Here is a 14,415-nt window from a genome sequence, read left to right on the forward strand (position 1 = left end):
AATATGAGGGTCACCAGGGGTCAATGTGTCATGGCATGCTTCCTGGCCAAAATGCTAGAGTTGGGGTATAGTAAAGGAGGAGACTGAAAATTTTTATTCTTGGTATAATTAAGAAAATTTCCAAACTTTAATAGAGATTTTATCCTGTGGTGCCTTACACTGGTCCAGGCTGCAGAGAAGAGCTGAACTCAGATGTCACTGGGCAGCATACAGTGAAGATAATACCTCTCCTCTGCTAATCATTTCCTGTCCTTGGGAAGTGCCCTGACGTGCTAATAACTTTCTTGCTAGCACCCTGCCTCTACAGATATTCCAGGAAACTTCAGGAACACATCAGTCTTACCCATCATACTATCTCTTTGCTTGCTGCACACTCACCTACTAAACTCATCCCTGAAATAACAGCAGACTGGCACTTTCAAAACATGGCCCCTTCCAAGCCATCACAATTGATCTTCTCCACCTCCATCCAGGAAGAGGGTAGCCAGCAACCCTGAGATTGACACTTGGTGTATAATTGTACGTTTCAAAAATAATATCCTTAGTTTTCTTCTCTCAATCCAAGTCACATTTCTTTAAGCTAAATGTTGAAGTAGTGTCATGAACACTTGAAGACCATGTTTAAACAAATGAGGACTGAGTTGCAGGATTAGATCTGTATAACTTAGTTTTCAGAATAATTCCAGTTTTGAAAGACTTCCAAGTACAGTGTTAACTAGAATCATTGCTGTGCAAATAACTTCACTTGAATTAACCTAAGTTGAAGGAGACTGGAGAACAAAGAAATGGATGCTCATGGTAGTGTTTAATAGAAGTCTTTCTGGTGCTGGAGAAGAGGTCAAAGGCACAGCAGCATTATGAATTTGGGGACTGTCTGCCTGCCAGCATGAACTGTGGGTAGCAATCAAAGCAAATGTGCCCATTTACCCAAGTCTTTTACTCCTTAATGTTCCTTGTAATCTGCCTTGCTTGTGTTAGTAACAGGAGGAGGAACCTTGGACAGGCATAAGGCAATTCCTAAAGAAGTATTAAGAGAGTTTGAGGATCAGCAGAAGTATTGGCAGTGAGCGAGCCCATCAGGAAATTTTCATAATTTGAGTATAATTTGCAAGACAGAAAAACTTGGTATTAATTCAAAGAGCCTGGTCAGAAGAAAAACACAGGACAGGAAAGGACCAGCTGAGTTATCCACTGCTTCCCTGCAGTCCCAGGGAACCTGTGTACCAGACACTTAGTTCACAGGGAAGTATTTACTCCATGTGCACCATGGCATCCCAGCCTCAGATCCAACTTACAGTATGTCAAAGGGGGAAAGATCGTTATCTGTATAACAGGAAAGAGTTTGGTAAGTGAGAATGCTTTGATGTTCCTACGAATGCAGAACTCTGCCAGTCCAAACCAGCAGAGAAATTCCTTCCTGACGCAACTCTGGCAATTGGCTTAAACCTGCACATGAGTTAGATATCAAACAGATGCCTGCAATGTTTCTCAGCAACTCTAGGGAATACAGCCTCCCCCCTAGCATTCTGTCTCTAGCTGTAGCTAGTTTCCATAGCCTCAGAAGACAGAGAAAACAATCAGAAAAGCCGCAGAAAGAAGGTCTGAAGTTATGTGAAGAACAGGAGAAAATAATTTCTGCTCCTTTCTGGGGGCCACCAGAAGGCCCAAGATCGCTGCAGCATTACCACCAGATGAAGTGAACAAACTTAAGCTGCTGATCCAAGATGTCACACTGGTTAATTGAGGGATAACTGAAATGTGGTAGGATAGCATTTAGAAGCAGGAAGAGCATGAGCTATTTAAAAAATTAACTAAAACCAGCATACATTAATGTTACAGGCCGTAAAAAAATAAGAGGCCATAATGTGGACTTAACAGGGTTGCTTTAGGACAAGGTAACGTTGGGTAAAACCAATGTATCTTGGCTGGCAGGAGTCAACTCTGCTGCTGCCCAAACCAGATTTGGGCATTGACAAAAGCATCTGTCATGTTGTTTGGAAGTTACTCTTTGGCCTTCTCGATGTAAGCTGGAAAACAACTGCTACTGAAAATGGTTGAGGACATTTATTTCTTCATACAGGAAGTAACAGGGTTTTTTACGATATTGAGTAACCACAACAAACAGCAACAATACTGGGAGAGATCTGCCTGAAGGAAATAGCCTTGAGTGAACTGATTACAAGAGAACTCACTTGGAGTGAATCAATCAGGAGGACAAATCAAAGTATGTTTGCCACAGGAATTCCCTATTTTGAAAGGACAGACTTTTCAAAGTTTACCCAGTGAGTAAACCAGCCCAAAGAGCTTGGGGATAGAAATGTTAAGTACCTCTACAAAGTGGAGCAGGTGGGAGCTAAAAGTGCAAATGCTATCTGGAAATCATACTCTCTGCCAGAGGAATCTTGCAGGAGCACCACCCTAGACAGAAAAGGATCAATAATCACCTCTAGATTAAAAGCAAGGGTACTAAATAAAAGACAGTTCTATGTGTATTAAATTAAGGTAGTTTTCTTAAAGATTTGCATCTCATAACTTGCATTCACACTCTACTTGAAGCTTTTCTTGTAGAGTCATGGTGTGTCACCTCTTGGACTCCTTGGAATTTAACAAGAAATGAACACAAAGTCCAGCTTTTCCAACAGAGAGGAAAAAGCCTTTTTTTTTTTTTTTCCACCTAACAATCTGGTTTTCCTGATTTTTGTCCTGATTGAAAAGACTCTCAACTTTTCCTCCAGCACCTGCCTTTCTCCACTGGCCAGGCATCCTTGATTCACCAGCCATGAACTGGAGATCGAACATGAGAAAAATTGCTCGGGTTTTCTGTATTTGGGAAGGCGGGCCAGCAGTGAGCCACCACGATGCTGGGGCACCGCTGACCGACACAGTAGCCGCTCGGCTTCGCTGTCCAGCCGCTAGAATTCACACCCACAAGCCCTCGTCGTCTTTTCTCTACAGTGGGGGTTCAGCACTTTGCACAAATCTTTGCTAACTGGCTACACAGCGTGTTCGTATGTTTAACTTCAGTGTGGGAAAAGAGAAACGCAGGAATAAAATCCTTTCCTGCTCCTCAGCGCGGTTCCTTCTGCCGTCGATGAGGCAGCTTTGCGCACCCGCCGCTCCAGCCCCGTTTTCGCCTCGCCCGCATCTTCACCGGGAACGACACAGCGGCCTTCGACACGGATCACCCAGCATGGCCCCCGCGGCCCAGCCTGGCTGGCTCTGCCGCCGCGCCTCGGGCCGCCGCCACGGTTAACGACCGCTGCCGCCGCACCTCGGGCCGCCGACACCGGGTGTGCCGCAGCCGCGTCGGGCTGAAGCGGCACGGCGACTCCCGCCGTGGGCCGAGCCGCCGCCAGCGGGAGGCAGCGGCGAGCGGCCGCGGAAACATGGCCGCCGCCGGCGGCCCGGGGTGAGCGCGGCCACCAGCGCCCCGCCCCGGCAGCACCGCGGCCTGCGGGATGCCGCCGGGGGCCGGGCCAGCCCTACGGTGGCTCTTGCTGGCCCGCGGCAGCGCCGGGCGGCACCTGCCCGCTCGCCGCCCCCCTACGCAAAATGGAGCCCCCGCCGCCCCTCTCCCGCCCGAGCGGAGCGGCGCTCCGGCCTCGCCCCGCCCCTCTCTGTGCGCCCCGCCGCGCGGTTCGCGTTCTCCCGCCCGCTAGGCGGCGCTCTGCCGGCGAGCACCACCCGTCGAGGGCCGCCGCTCGACGCTCTGTCGTCCCGCTCGCGCTCTACTGCCTGCGAGGGCGGCGCGCCTCCCCGCGCAGGCGCCGTGGGCTCCACGCGCAGCCGCCTCCGCGGCCTGTGGAAGCGCTCCGGTCCGCTGCCGCGGCCCCGCCATGTACCCGGCCTGGGGCTTGTACGGGGCGGCGGGGCACTACCCGCCGCCCCCCACCTCCATCCCGCCCCCGCCGCTGCCCATCCCTCCCCCCAGCGTGCCGCCTCCCACCGTCCCGCCGATGCCGCTGCCCAGCTACCCGCCGCCGGGCCCCGCGCCCGCCGCCCCGCCGCCGCCGCCGCCCGCCGGTACCTCGGGGTTCCTGAGCCTGCAAGAGCAGCACCTGGCACAGCTGCAGCAGCTCCAGCAGATGCACCAGAAGCAGCTCCAGTCCGTGCTGCTGGGGCCGCCGCCGCCGCCGGGGCCGCCCCCTCCGGGGCTGCCGCCGCCGCCGCTGCCCGGCTCCTTCACCGACTGGCAGCAGCAGCAGCCGCCGCCGCCCGTGCCGCCGCCGGTCCGCAGCTACCAGAAGCAGTTCGCCCACCGCGACCAGCCGACCCGCAAGCCACCCCTCGCCGCCCGGGAGCGCGACGGCCAGGAGCCGCTGGGCGGGCACGGCGACTGGGGCGAGCCGGTGCCCTCCTCGCCCGTGCCCATGGACATGGAGCTGTCCTCGCCGCCGCAGTCCCCGCAGCCCGCCGCCCAGGCCTACCCGCCCCCCGCCCAGGCCTTCCTGCCGCCCCCCCAGGCAGAGCCGTACCTGCCCCCGGCCCAGCCGCCCCCGGCCCAGTCCCCGCCGCTCCAGCCCTACCTGTCCCGGGCGCAGGCCTCCCAGCCGCCCCCCTCCTTCACCGAGCCCCCGCCCTCCTACCTGGAGCCCCCGCCGGCCACAGCCTCCCAGCCCTACCTGCCGCCTCCCGCCCAGGGCTACATGGCTCACCCCCAGCCCTACCTGCTCCCCTCCCAGGCCTCCCCTTCCCAGCCGGCTCAGCCCGGCCTGGCCCCCTCCGGCCCTCCCCCGGCCAAGCCGTCGCAGCCCCATTTCTCCCAGCCCCAGCCGTCCTTGCCCCTGCCCGCTGGTGCTCCGCCGGAGGCCGGGCAGGGTGCTGCCAAGGAGGCCGGGGCCACCGAGCAGCCGGACCCCTCCACCATGACTCCCCAGGTAAGGCAACAACACCTCCGTGGTCGCCCCTGCGGCCGGGGCGGCAATGGCAAGGAACTGCTGGCAGGTGCCGGGCGTCGCCGAGGTCGGCGGGTTAATGACCGCGCCGTATTCGTGTGTTACTTAAAGGGTTTGGACGCAACCCGTGGAAGTCCAGGAATGGCATGGCTCTGGCGAGGGTCCGTAAATGCTTCTTGATACAGTAGTGGTTGATGGGATGTAACAAACCGTCATTTTTCAAGAACACAGGAGTTGTTTAGGGATAAGTCTAACTCCCGACTGAGTTTAATTTTCTTGGGGGGGTTTGTTGGACTCTGGAAAATTGTCTTCCAAAGAACATCACGTGGGCAACCTGCACCAAACCTCTGTTGACTTCATCCGGCCTGTTGTGAGGTGCAACAGTCTGTTGGCTTATTGCACGTTGCAGGATGAGTGCCTCTTGTCTTCAGTGATTTCTTCGTTTAGTTTTCTCATGGGGTCGTGTTTCAGTTCTCTGTCTGATCGGTGTGGAAATGTGACTATTTTAATCTTACCACGCATAGTTAAAACTGCTAAAGTGTTCCTGTCATAGTACATAGGTGCCCTTTACTTAGACTTACATGTTTTGTGCTACGCTGTGATCTTCCAGTATAAAATTATATGGGCCATTGGAGGGAAGTGTTCTGAAATGTTTTTGAGGTGAAAAATATTCTTATTATTAATGCTGTGTGTATTTTATGTGTACACTACGGCCAAAATGCCTGCAAAGTATTTGCATGCTTCGCCTCCTAAACGTGAGCAGTTCCAGTGAACTTGATGTGACCACCATTCATATGCGTTAAGTTAGGGACAATCCAGTTGCTTAAGGTAAAGCATGCACAAAGAGACACGGGTGTTGAGGTCCTCAGCTGCGTATACAGGTCAGTCAGAGTCACCGAGGCTTTTGCTTGGTTTTAGGGTCAGCTTGTAGAGATCCAGCTGCAAGACCAAAGCTGAAGTGCACACTTTAAATTGACTTTATTTAAGTTTAAAAGACATCTGTTTTTGGCAAATTGATCTTAGGATTCTGATTTGAAGTGAAGTTTGCAAAAATCCTGTTGCATTGTATTGAAGTCACTGACACTTTAAATTTGTTAATCTTTGGAACACCTTTTTAATTGTATCCATTAAAATTTCATACCAATACCTGAATATGTTTGGGAATGTGTCATTTTTAAGTTTTCACCGTATAACTAATCACTGCCTAGATAAGTGATGCTTTCAGTTCATGAATTTAATTTTACAAAGGTCTTGGAGAGTACTAGTGGATCTCTTACAGTGATAGCAATGGGACTCATTAATTTTTTTATGACAGGACCAAAACCTTGAAAAATCAGGTGTAGAAAGTGATGTTAATTCGGTATTGAGGCTGCTGGCTGAGGACTTAAATTATTGAACTCGAGATCAAACAGTAAACTGTAATTCCTCCCCCCTTATATAGCCTGATATTTTATTAGTGTTATTTAATTGTTCCTCAACCACTCTCAGCTTTCCAGGAGAGTCGCAAGTAACGCATTGTTGTGGTGCACACATTGAAGAAGCGAAATAGTGCTGAAGTTTACGTTGTCTGTTTCACGAGTGTTTATACAAACAACTTCTGTCTTGAGTAGTTTGTTTATTCTCATGCACAATTCAGTGTTAATTCAAAAGGAATATGGTACTTTGCTAGTTATAAATTTGTTACAACAGGTTGATACGATTTTGGCTATCTTAGGCTGTAAAATGAGACTGGGTTTGAAGCAACAAGTCCTTACACAATAGGAATAGGAAAAACAAAGTGTAGTGATGCGTTCTTGCTAGTTATCTTAAAAGCCGACTAGAGAAATACTGTAATTTGTCATTTATAAGACCCTATTAAGCTTTTGTTTAAACTGGTAATTGAAAACAATTCTTTTCATTTCTCATCCCACAGCAACAGTGGCTGTAGCCAAATAGATCAGTGTTTTCTCTTAACATAGAAAATATTATGCAATTTGCCATGAGCTGGTGTTTTATTATTTCCCTTTCCTGTGTAAAAATAAGATACCGCCCTTGGCCTTGATGATATTGTGAGTTTAGCCTGGTTTCTTACATCAGTGTACAATTGGATTAAATTGCTGGACTCTTGTGTTTCTCTGTCATCGGATGCATCTTTTGTCAAGTGCTGTTAAAATACCTGTGGTATTTCATTAATGCTCAGTCTGATATTTGGCTAATGAACACTGCTATTTATTTACAGTAGTAAACAGATATGTATGGGTGCATCTGTACCCATAAATACGCATCTATCTACATCTGTTAAAGCTATCTTAGCTTTACCATGTCACCTTTCAGCAGACTCCTGCACTCTTTAAAGTCCCCCTTTGTTTTATATAGGGTGCTAAACCATTCCTTTTTTATCTTTACCAGAAAAAGACCGAGTGTCCCCAAAAATAGGCATTATGCTTCCGCCTGGGGTCACCTAAATTCATTTTGAAATAGTGTTTTGTGGTGCGGGCTCTGCGTTAAGATGTTGTTGGTGATATGTCCTGTGGTCAGGAGCTGATAGTGCTGGTTTCAGTGTTCCCTGTACAATGCAACAGGCGTAGTCTCTTGGTCAGCCGAAGATGGGAAAAGGCATATGTTGATGCTGGTGTGTTCACTGGGCTTAAGGATTGTAACTGGACTTGAAGAATGACAGTCGTCATGAGGAGATAAGCACTCGAGTAACTGAACTTTTTGCCATCAGGTATTTTCTACACTCGCACTTCTGTTTTGCTCAGACTAAGCTGTAGAAATCTACCTTTCCACTTTTCTCGTGCTTTTCAGATAAATCCTGCAATACATGTGTCAGTGACTTGAGCTACTGCAAAAAATAGGTGACAGGGTATTATAGCTCTTTGTATGAACCCCTGTTCATATTATGAGTTTTAGCCCTTTGTCCAACTGGTAGAATGTGGAGGAAATAAAATGGATCCGTGGAGACAACAATTTTGTGGCAATAGAACCAGGTGCTCACCAAGAACAGCATCCAGCGCTGTCATGGTAAATCACCGTATAATGCCTTTTGAGGGGGATAATTGAATCAGCTTTTGTATAGCTTAGGATGAAAAGCTGGACATGATCCGACAATGTGCAGTCACAGCTCAGAAAGCCAGCTGTATCTTGGGGTGCATCAAAAGCAGCATGGCCAGCAGGGCAACGGAGGTGATTCTGCCCCTCTACTCCACTCTGGTGAGACCCCACCTGGAGGCCTGCATCCAGCTCTGGAGCCCCCAGCACAGGAAAGACATGGACCTGTTGGAGCAGGTCCAGAGGAGGGCCACAAAAGTGATCCGAGGGCTGGAACACCTCTCCAACAAGGAAAGGCTGAGAGAGTTGGGGTTGTTCAGCCTGGAGAAGAGAAGGCTCTGGGGAGACCTTGTAGCTGCCTTCCAGTACTTAAAGGAGGCTTACAAGGAAGATGGGGACAAAGTTTTTATCAGGGCCTGTTGTGATAGGACAAGGGGTAATGGTTTTAAACTAAATGAGGGTAGGGTTAGACCAAATATGAGGAAGAGATCTTTTACAGTGAGGGTGGTAAAACACTGGCACAAATTTCCTGGAGAGGTGGTAGATGCCCCATCCCTGAAAACATTCAAGGTGAGGTTGGACGGGACTCCAAGCAACCTGATCTAGAAGATGATGTCCCTGCTCATTGCAGGGCTGTTGGACTAGATGACTTTTAAAGGTCCCTTCCAACCCAAACTGTTCGATGTGTGCTCTTCCCTGGTGTTGAAAGTTGCATTTATTACAGCATGTTATTGAAGGTTTCTGATAGAGTCCATGCTGGAGCGTGAATGTGCATCTTCCACCCAAAGCCATGACAGCTCTTCTGAGTCATATTCTTGTTAAAAAATTCTTGGCAGGAGTTATTGCAGGATCAACATAAAGTTCAAGAAGCATAGCCTGTCATTTCATTGACATCATCCCCAAGTTATTTTCACAGAACTATTTTTTTAAAAATACAGCTCCGTGTTTAATTGTGTCTGCTAGAATGCTACAAATAGCAAACATCATTCCTGATTTATTTGAGCACGAGGAAGGCTTTTGGATGAAGCTTGCACTTCTTTTAAACCTGTTTTAAGATAGGCAGAGTGGTTCAGTTTTGAGAAATCTCATCAGACAGCACCTACTACTTTGTTGTTGTCACACTTACATTTTAAAATACATGCATCATTTGGATTGTTTTCTGTATCCGAGTGGGATTCTTACAGGTGTCTTGTCTTAACTGTGCATGCTTGGATGGAAGAGAAGAACAGTTATGAGAGTTATGTAGAGGAGTGACAGATTCTCAGAGGTGGTGGAGTTGGCATGAAAGCACAAGAACGGTTGCACTAGGTCAGACCAAAAGTCAAGTATTTTATCATTCTGTCTTTGACAGTGAGTAAAAGCAGATGATAAAAAGAATAACTTAAAAATCAAGTGTATAGCAATATTTCTCTAAAATACAGGAGCTGCCTTAGCTGCAGCTGATGTCTTTATTTTTAAAATCTGTTTGTTGTTTTTTTTTTCTATGAGCTTATGGAGCTGTGTCTTGAATCCACAAAATCTTAGCCCTTGCAGTGGTCTCTGGCAGGGTCTTTGGTAGCACAAGGCCACATCAGGTGAAGAGCTACCTCTCACCTATTTTGAATGTGTCCTGTTAATCTGATTTGATGCCTGATACTTTTTGTGTCGGAAGAGATACCGAACTGTTGGTTCCTATTCAGGTCTCTTTAAGATGCACCACTACTGAAGTGTTGATATACTTATCTTTAGTCATTTGTTCTTTATGTTGGTGGCAGCTTACAGTGCTTTGAAGCTACTGTTATCTGCCCGGAGTACTCTGATTCTAGCCTGAAATACGTAAAACTGAAAGCTTGATCACTTCTTAAATGGAAAATTTTTGGGGTGCAACCATATCTGTTTACCTCTTCACCTGCTGAATGAGTCAGAATTAATGAGAATTCAGATCATAGATAATCCTCACTATATGCTGGTTCTGATCATTGTTTTTACTTTCCACAGCCTTTATTTGAACGTCTCCACCACAATTTCTCAGCTGTCATTTTCACTGTACTTGATGTCTGTGTTCTCTTGTTTGTCCTCTTCATCTTTTTTGTACGTTTCCTCCTTTTTCTTTTTACTGCTCCCTTACTCGTACTTGTTCTCCATTTTCCCTACATTTTAGCTGAGTCTCACAAGAAGTACCTATAGCTGTTAGGAATAAAAAGCACTAAAAATAATAAGTAATGGTACTTACCACATGTCTGTAGTAATTTGGCTTATTGACCATCTTTCTGCTTTTTGTTATTGTTCTCTTTAGTTGTAAGCTCTTTGAGGTAGGAAATAAATTCTGCTCTGGGTACTATGCCTCACAGTGGTTTCTGAATTTTGATTTGATCTTCTGACATCCATTGCAATACTGTTGATGAGGAAGTGAGTTTTCCCTCAAAACAGATTTTAAACTTTTCTAGAGTATGATTCTAGTGACTATCCTGAATTAATTTTCATGGTTTTTCCCATGAAAACTGTCTTAGAAAATTTCTGTCTATTGTAGGAACAGCAGCAATACTGGTACCAGCAGCACTTGCTTAGCCTGCAGCAAAGGGCAAAAGCCCATGCTCAGGGACAGCAGCAAATAAAAGGTCCAGTAGTGAAGGATGCATCTGAGCAGAGAGCAAAGTCTGAAGAAGGGAAAATGAGTGCTTCAGCTCAGCAGTCTGAACCTCCTCCACTTAATGAATCCCTGCCTCCAACTTCCAAAGAAGACGAGTCTTCTCTTACATCCACTGAAACTCAGGTAGGCTTTGTAAAGTGGTGCTACTCCGTTTGTTGTGCTAGATGGGACAAAGAAACAGGAAAATAATGCAGTTGAATGCTTGTGTGTACAGTGTAACAATAACTAAATATGGTAAAGCAATCTTAAAAGAAATTTGCTAAGGCTGCACCAATTGAATAAAAATACACTCCTTGTATATAGACTTACATAGTCACTCACACATGCACCAGGCGAGTCCAACCTTGACTGACTCACACCTTCCCCAATATTGTCATCTTTGACTACAAGAAATGCTTTGTGATACCTAAGTGCAAAATCAAGTACTTGGTAGATAAGGAATGCTGTCTTTAAGACACTGTTTCTTAATTCCTCTCTGGCAGTTTGTCAGTTCTGGCTCCCCTTATCTCTGCGTGTTATAGTTTGTCTGAAAGCCAGGAACTTTGCACAGAATATTTTTGTCAGCACGCTTAGTAACAGTTACTAGATAATGGACGGAGGTCATGATTGATGTTTGGACAGATAACTGTAGGGTAGTAGATTACTCTGCAGTGTGTGCTCCACTTTAACTTACATTGTGTGGGTTCCTACCAAGTGGCAAAAATAATGCACTTGGAGTTACTTTACCTCATTGTGAAAAAGCACTGTTGTCTCATTATGTTTGCTGTGAGCAACAGATAGCAGATCTGCATTAATCTCTCTCCTGTAGGTAGTTTCTGTGGATATGAATACCCTAATTGCTATCAGCCTAACCTTTAGATCAGACTACTCACGTTAAGAATAAATGAAATAAAAATCAGCCTTCCAGAAGCTGTGATACAGACTGAAATAGTCCAGATGTGACCAAGTGTGTTTTTCTTCGAACAGAAGGAGCTTTCTGTTATTGATAGTATTTGCCTTTTTCTCTAGCTCAATATTGAACCTCCCGATGACCCCGAGGAGGATTTGAGATTGCAGCAATTGCAAGCGGCGGCAGCTCAGTGGCAGCAGCATCCCCATCACCGGGTTGGATTTCAATATCAGAGAATAATGCAAAAGCATGCCCAGCTGCAGCAGATAGTACAGCAGTATCAACAGATCATGCAACAGCCTCCACACTTACAGGTGAAACTCTAAGGAGATGGTGTTTGATATACTTCCTGGGTGACCTAGCACTCATGGTCTGCTGAAAAACAAGTAGTTGAATAATTTGTCATGGTTGGCTCATTTGTCTAGCTACTTTTTCTGCTTGGGTAGAAGTCTATATCCCCTTTTCCTACTGTCGCTTGACTTCAGAATGAAAAAAGAATTGACAGATGGTGATGAAGCTTCAGCAGGATGAGAAATACAAGACTTTACACTCGTCATAAGATTTTTCAGACATACCTGGCTGATACAGGAGCAAAGCTGAATGCAGTATTGAATTTTCTAAGCTTTAACTGTTTAACTGTTTTTTCTAAGCTTTAACTGTTTTACTGCTGGAGAAACAGTTCAGAAGAAAGGTCAGGTAAACAGACGATTGCATGGAGTAATTTGGTAGCTGCTCATTTTTACAACATTGTGTAGTACAAAAATAAATATAAACAATGATGAAGTAAACATACATGCCAAAAATATGCAGTTAAAATAATTAAGAAATTCACTGTCACATTATTTTTGACAAAAATAACCAGTGAAATAAAATTAAAAGTTTTAATAACAAATTTGGATAATTATATCAGTGTTTCAACCTTTAAGCTTTTAAGTAGAAGTTGATTGCTGTGTTAGAGAGTTGAGTCAGCTTTTTCTGAGTTGGTGGAGTTTGTACGTTAAACGGTTCTTTGTAGCTTGGGCTGTGTACTGGTTTGAAAAAAAAATCTCTTAAGCCTGAACCCTAAAAATCTCGGACAAGATAAAGCCATGGATATTAGTACCTATATCTACACGTACTGAAAGACAATATCTCCTTGGAAGAAGCTTCATTGTGCAAATAAGAAGATCTGGCAAAGGCTTAGAGAAAAATAATTGCTTGACAGCTCAAGCAACTCTGTGCGAGTTAATAGCAGAAACCGAAACCTTCAGAAATAGCCATGTACTCTATATATTAAAAAAAGTGAAGATTGATTTGGGCTTTAGCCATTGTTAGCATCCAGTAATAGTACAGCTTGGAGCCCTGTAGCTTTCTTCATCTGTCCTGTTTAAAAAAAAAAAAAAAAGCCCCTCAAAAAAGCCTATTATACATTAATGTCCTCTAGTCATAAAACATGTAAATTGTCACAATGACATTAGACATCACTGTTGGTGTTTCAGTGTAGTTCTTCCTCAAGCTTCTGCCCAAGTCAGATATTGTGATATTACAAGTGATACTGAAGTATGTGGCACTGGAAATAATTAAGATGGTATTTGGAAGCTATTCTTGTGTTCTCATTGCAGACAATGTCGGTGGACATGCAGCTGCGACATTATGAGGCACAGCAGAAACAGTTCCAGCAGCTTCACAAAGATTGGGAGCGATCAATGAACCAACAGTGGCAGCATCAGCTTCAAACCTACCCTCACAAAGACCAGCTTCAAGAGTATGAGAAACAGTGGAAAGCGTGGGATGAACAGATGAAGGTCACTCAGTCTCATCTGCAGGAGAAAGTGAGCTCACTCCAAAATCTGAAGAACCAGTATCCTGCAAATGTTTCACTGCCACCTCCATTTGTTCCATATTCTCAAACCACTCAAAGTGGCATTCCTGTTATGCCTCCAACTTTACCTTCAACTACACCTCCACTGGTCCCTCCACCTCTCTCTTCTGTTTCTCAGTTATCTAATTCCTCTGTCCCTTCAGGATCCAGTTCTCAAAGCAGTCAATCTACTGAGACGCCAAGGCCAGCCCTGCTTCCCACCCCTGGTACCTATGCATCAAAAATAGCTAGTTCGACTGTCTATTCACCTTACCATTCTCAAGTAAGTTCATCCTTCGGCTCTTCAGACCACGGAAAGTCTCAAGTTCATCTTGGTAAACAAACTGTCTCTGTTTCATCTGAGCAAGGATGTGGGGAACTGAAAACCACTTCTGCAATGTCTTCAACACATGCACCTATCACACAGGATAAACCAGTGAGGTCAGGTGGATTGCTTCCAGATCCTCCCAGATCAGCACGTTTTGAAGGCCCCAGAGGCCCTAGGTAAGGATGTTTTTGTTGATTTATACATAGAATCATAGGATTGTAGAATCATTCAGGTTGGAAAAGACCTCTAAGATCCTCTAGTCCAACTGTCAAACCAACACCACCATGCCTGCTAAACCATGTCCTGAAATGCCATATTTACATGTTTTTTGAACACCTCCAGGGATGGTGAATCCACCTCTTCCCTGGGCAGCCTGTTCCACTGCTTGACCACTCTTTGCAGTAAAGAAATTTTTCCTGATATCCAGTCTTGAACCTCCCCTGGCACAACTTGAGGCCATTTCCTCTCATCCTATTGCTAGTTGCTTGGGAGAAGAGACCAACACCTGCCTCACTACAACCTCCTTTCAAGTAGTTGCAGAGAGCAAGAAGGTCTTCACTCAGCCTTCTCTTCTCCAGACTAAATAAGCCCGGTTCCCTCAGCCTCTCCTCATGTGACTTGTTCTCTAGACCCCTCACCAGCCTCGTTGCCCTTCTATGGACATGCTCCTGCAACTCAATGTCCTTCTTGTAGTGAGGGGCCCAAAACTGAACACAGTACTCCAGGTGCAGCCTCACCAGTGCCGAGTACAGGGGGTGATCACTTCCCTACTCCTGCTGGCCACACTATTCCTGACACAAGCCA

General features: G+C 46.1%; 1 protein-coding gene across 6 annotated transcripts in view; it reads left to right on the top strand.

The window, feature by feature from the left end:
- The first annotated feature begins 3,791 nt into the window (after positions 1-3,791).
- The window catches only part of YLPM1 (YLP motif containing 1), a 58,262-nt gene continuing 47,638 nt past the window's right edge, over positions 3,792-14,415 (top strand). For all 6 annotated transcript variants that reach the window (XM_075425572.1, XM_075425567.1, XM_075425568.1 and 3 more), the window contains exons 1-4: positions 3,792-4,877; positions 10,435-10,677; positions 11,563-11,757; positions 13,045-13,787. In XM_075425572.1, coding sequence (XP_075281687.1) covers positions 3,837-4,877; positions 10,435-10,677; positions 11,563-11,757; positions 13,045-13,787 — 2,222 coding nt within the window. In that variant the 5' untranslated portion in view covers positions 3,792-3,836. The remainder of the gene's footprint in view (positions 4,878-10,434; positions 10,678-11,562; positions 11,758-13,044; positions 13,788-14,415) is intronic.

This window comes from Opisthocomus hoazin, chromosome 7, assembly GCF_030867145.1.
Source record: "Opisthocomus hoazin isolate bOpiHoa1 chromosome 7, bOpiHoa1.hap1, whole genome shotgun sequence".
Taxonomy (NCBI): Eukaryota; Metazoa; Chordata; class Aves; order Opisthocomiformes; family Opisthocomidae; genus Opisthocomus; species Opisthocomus hoazin.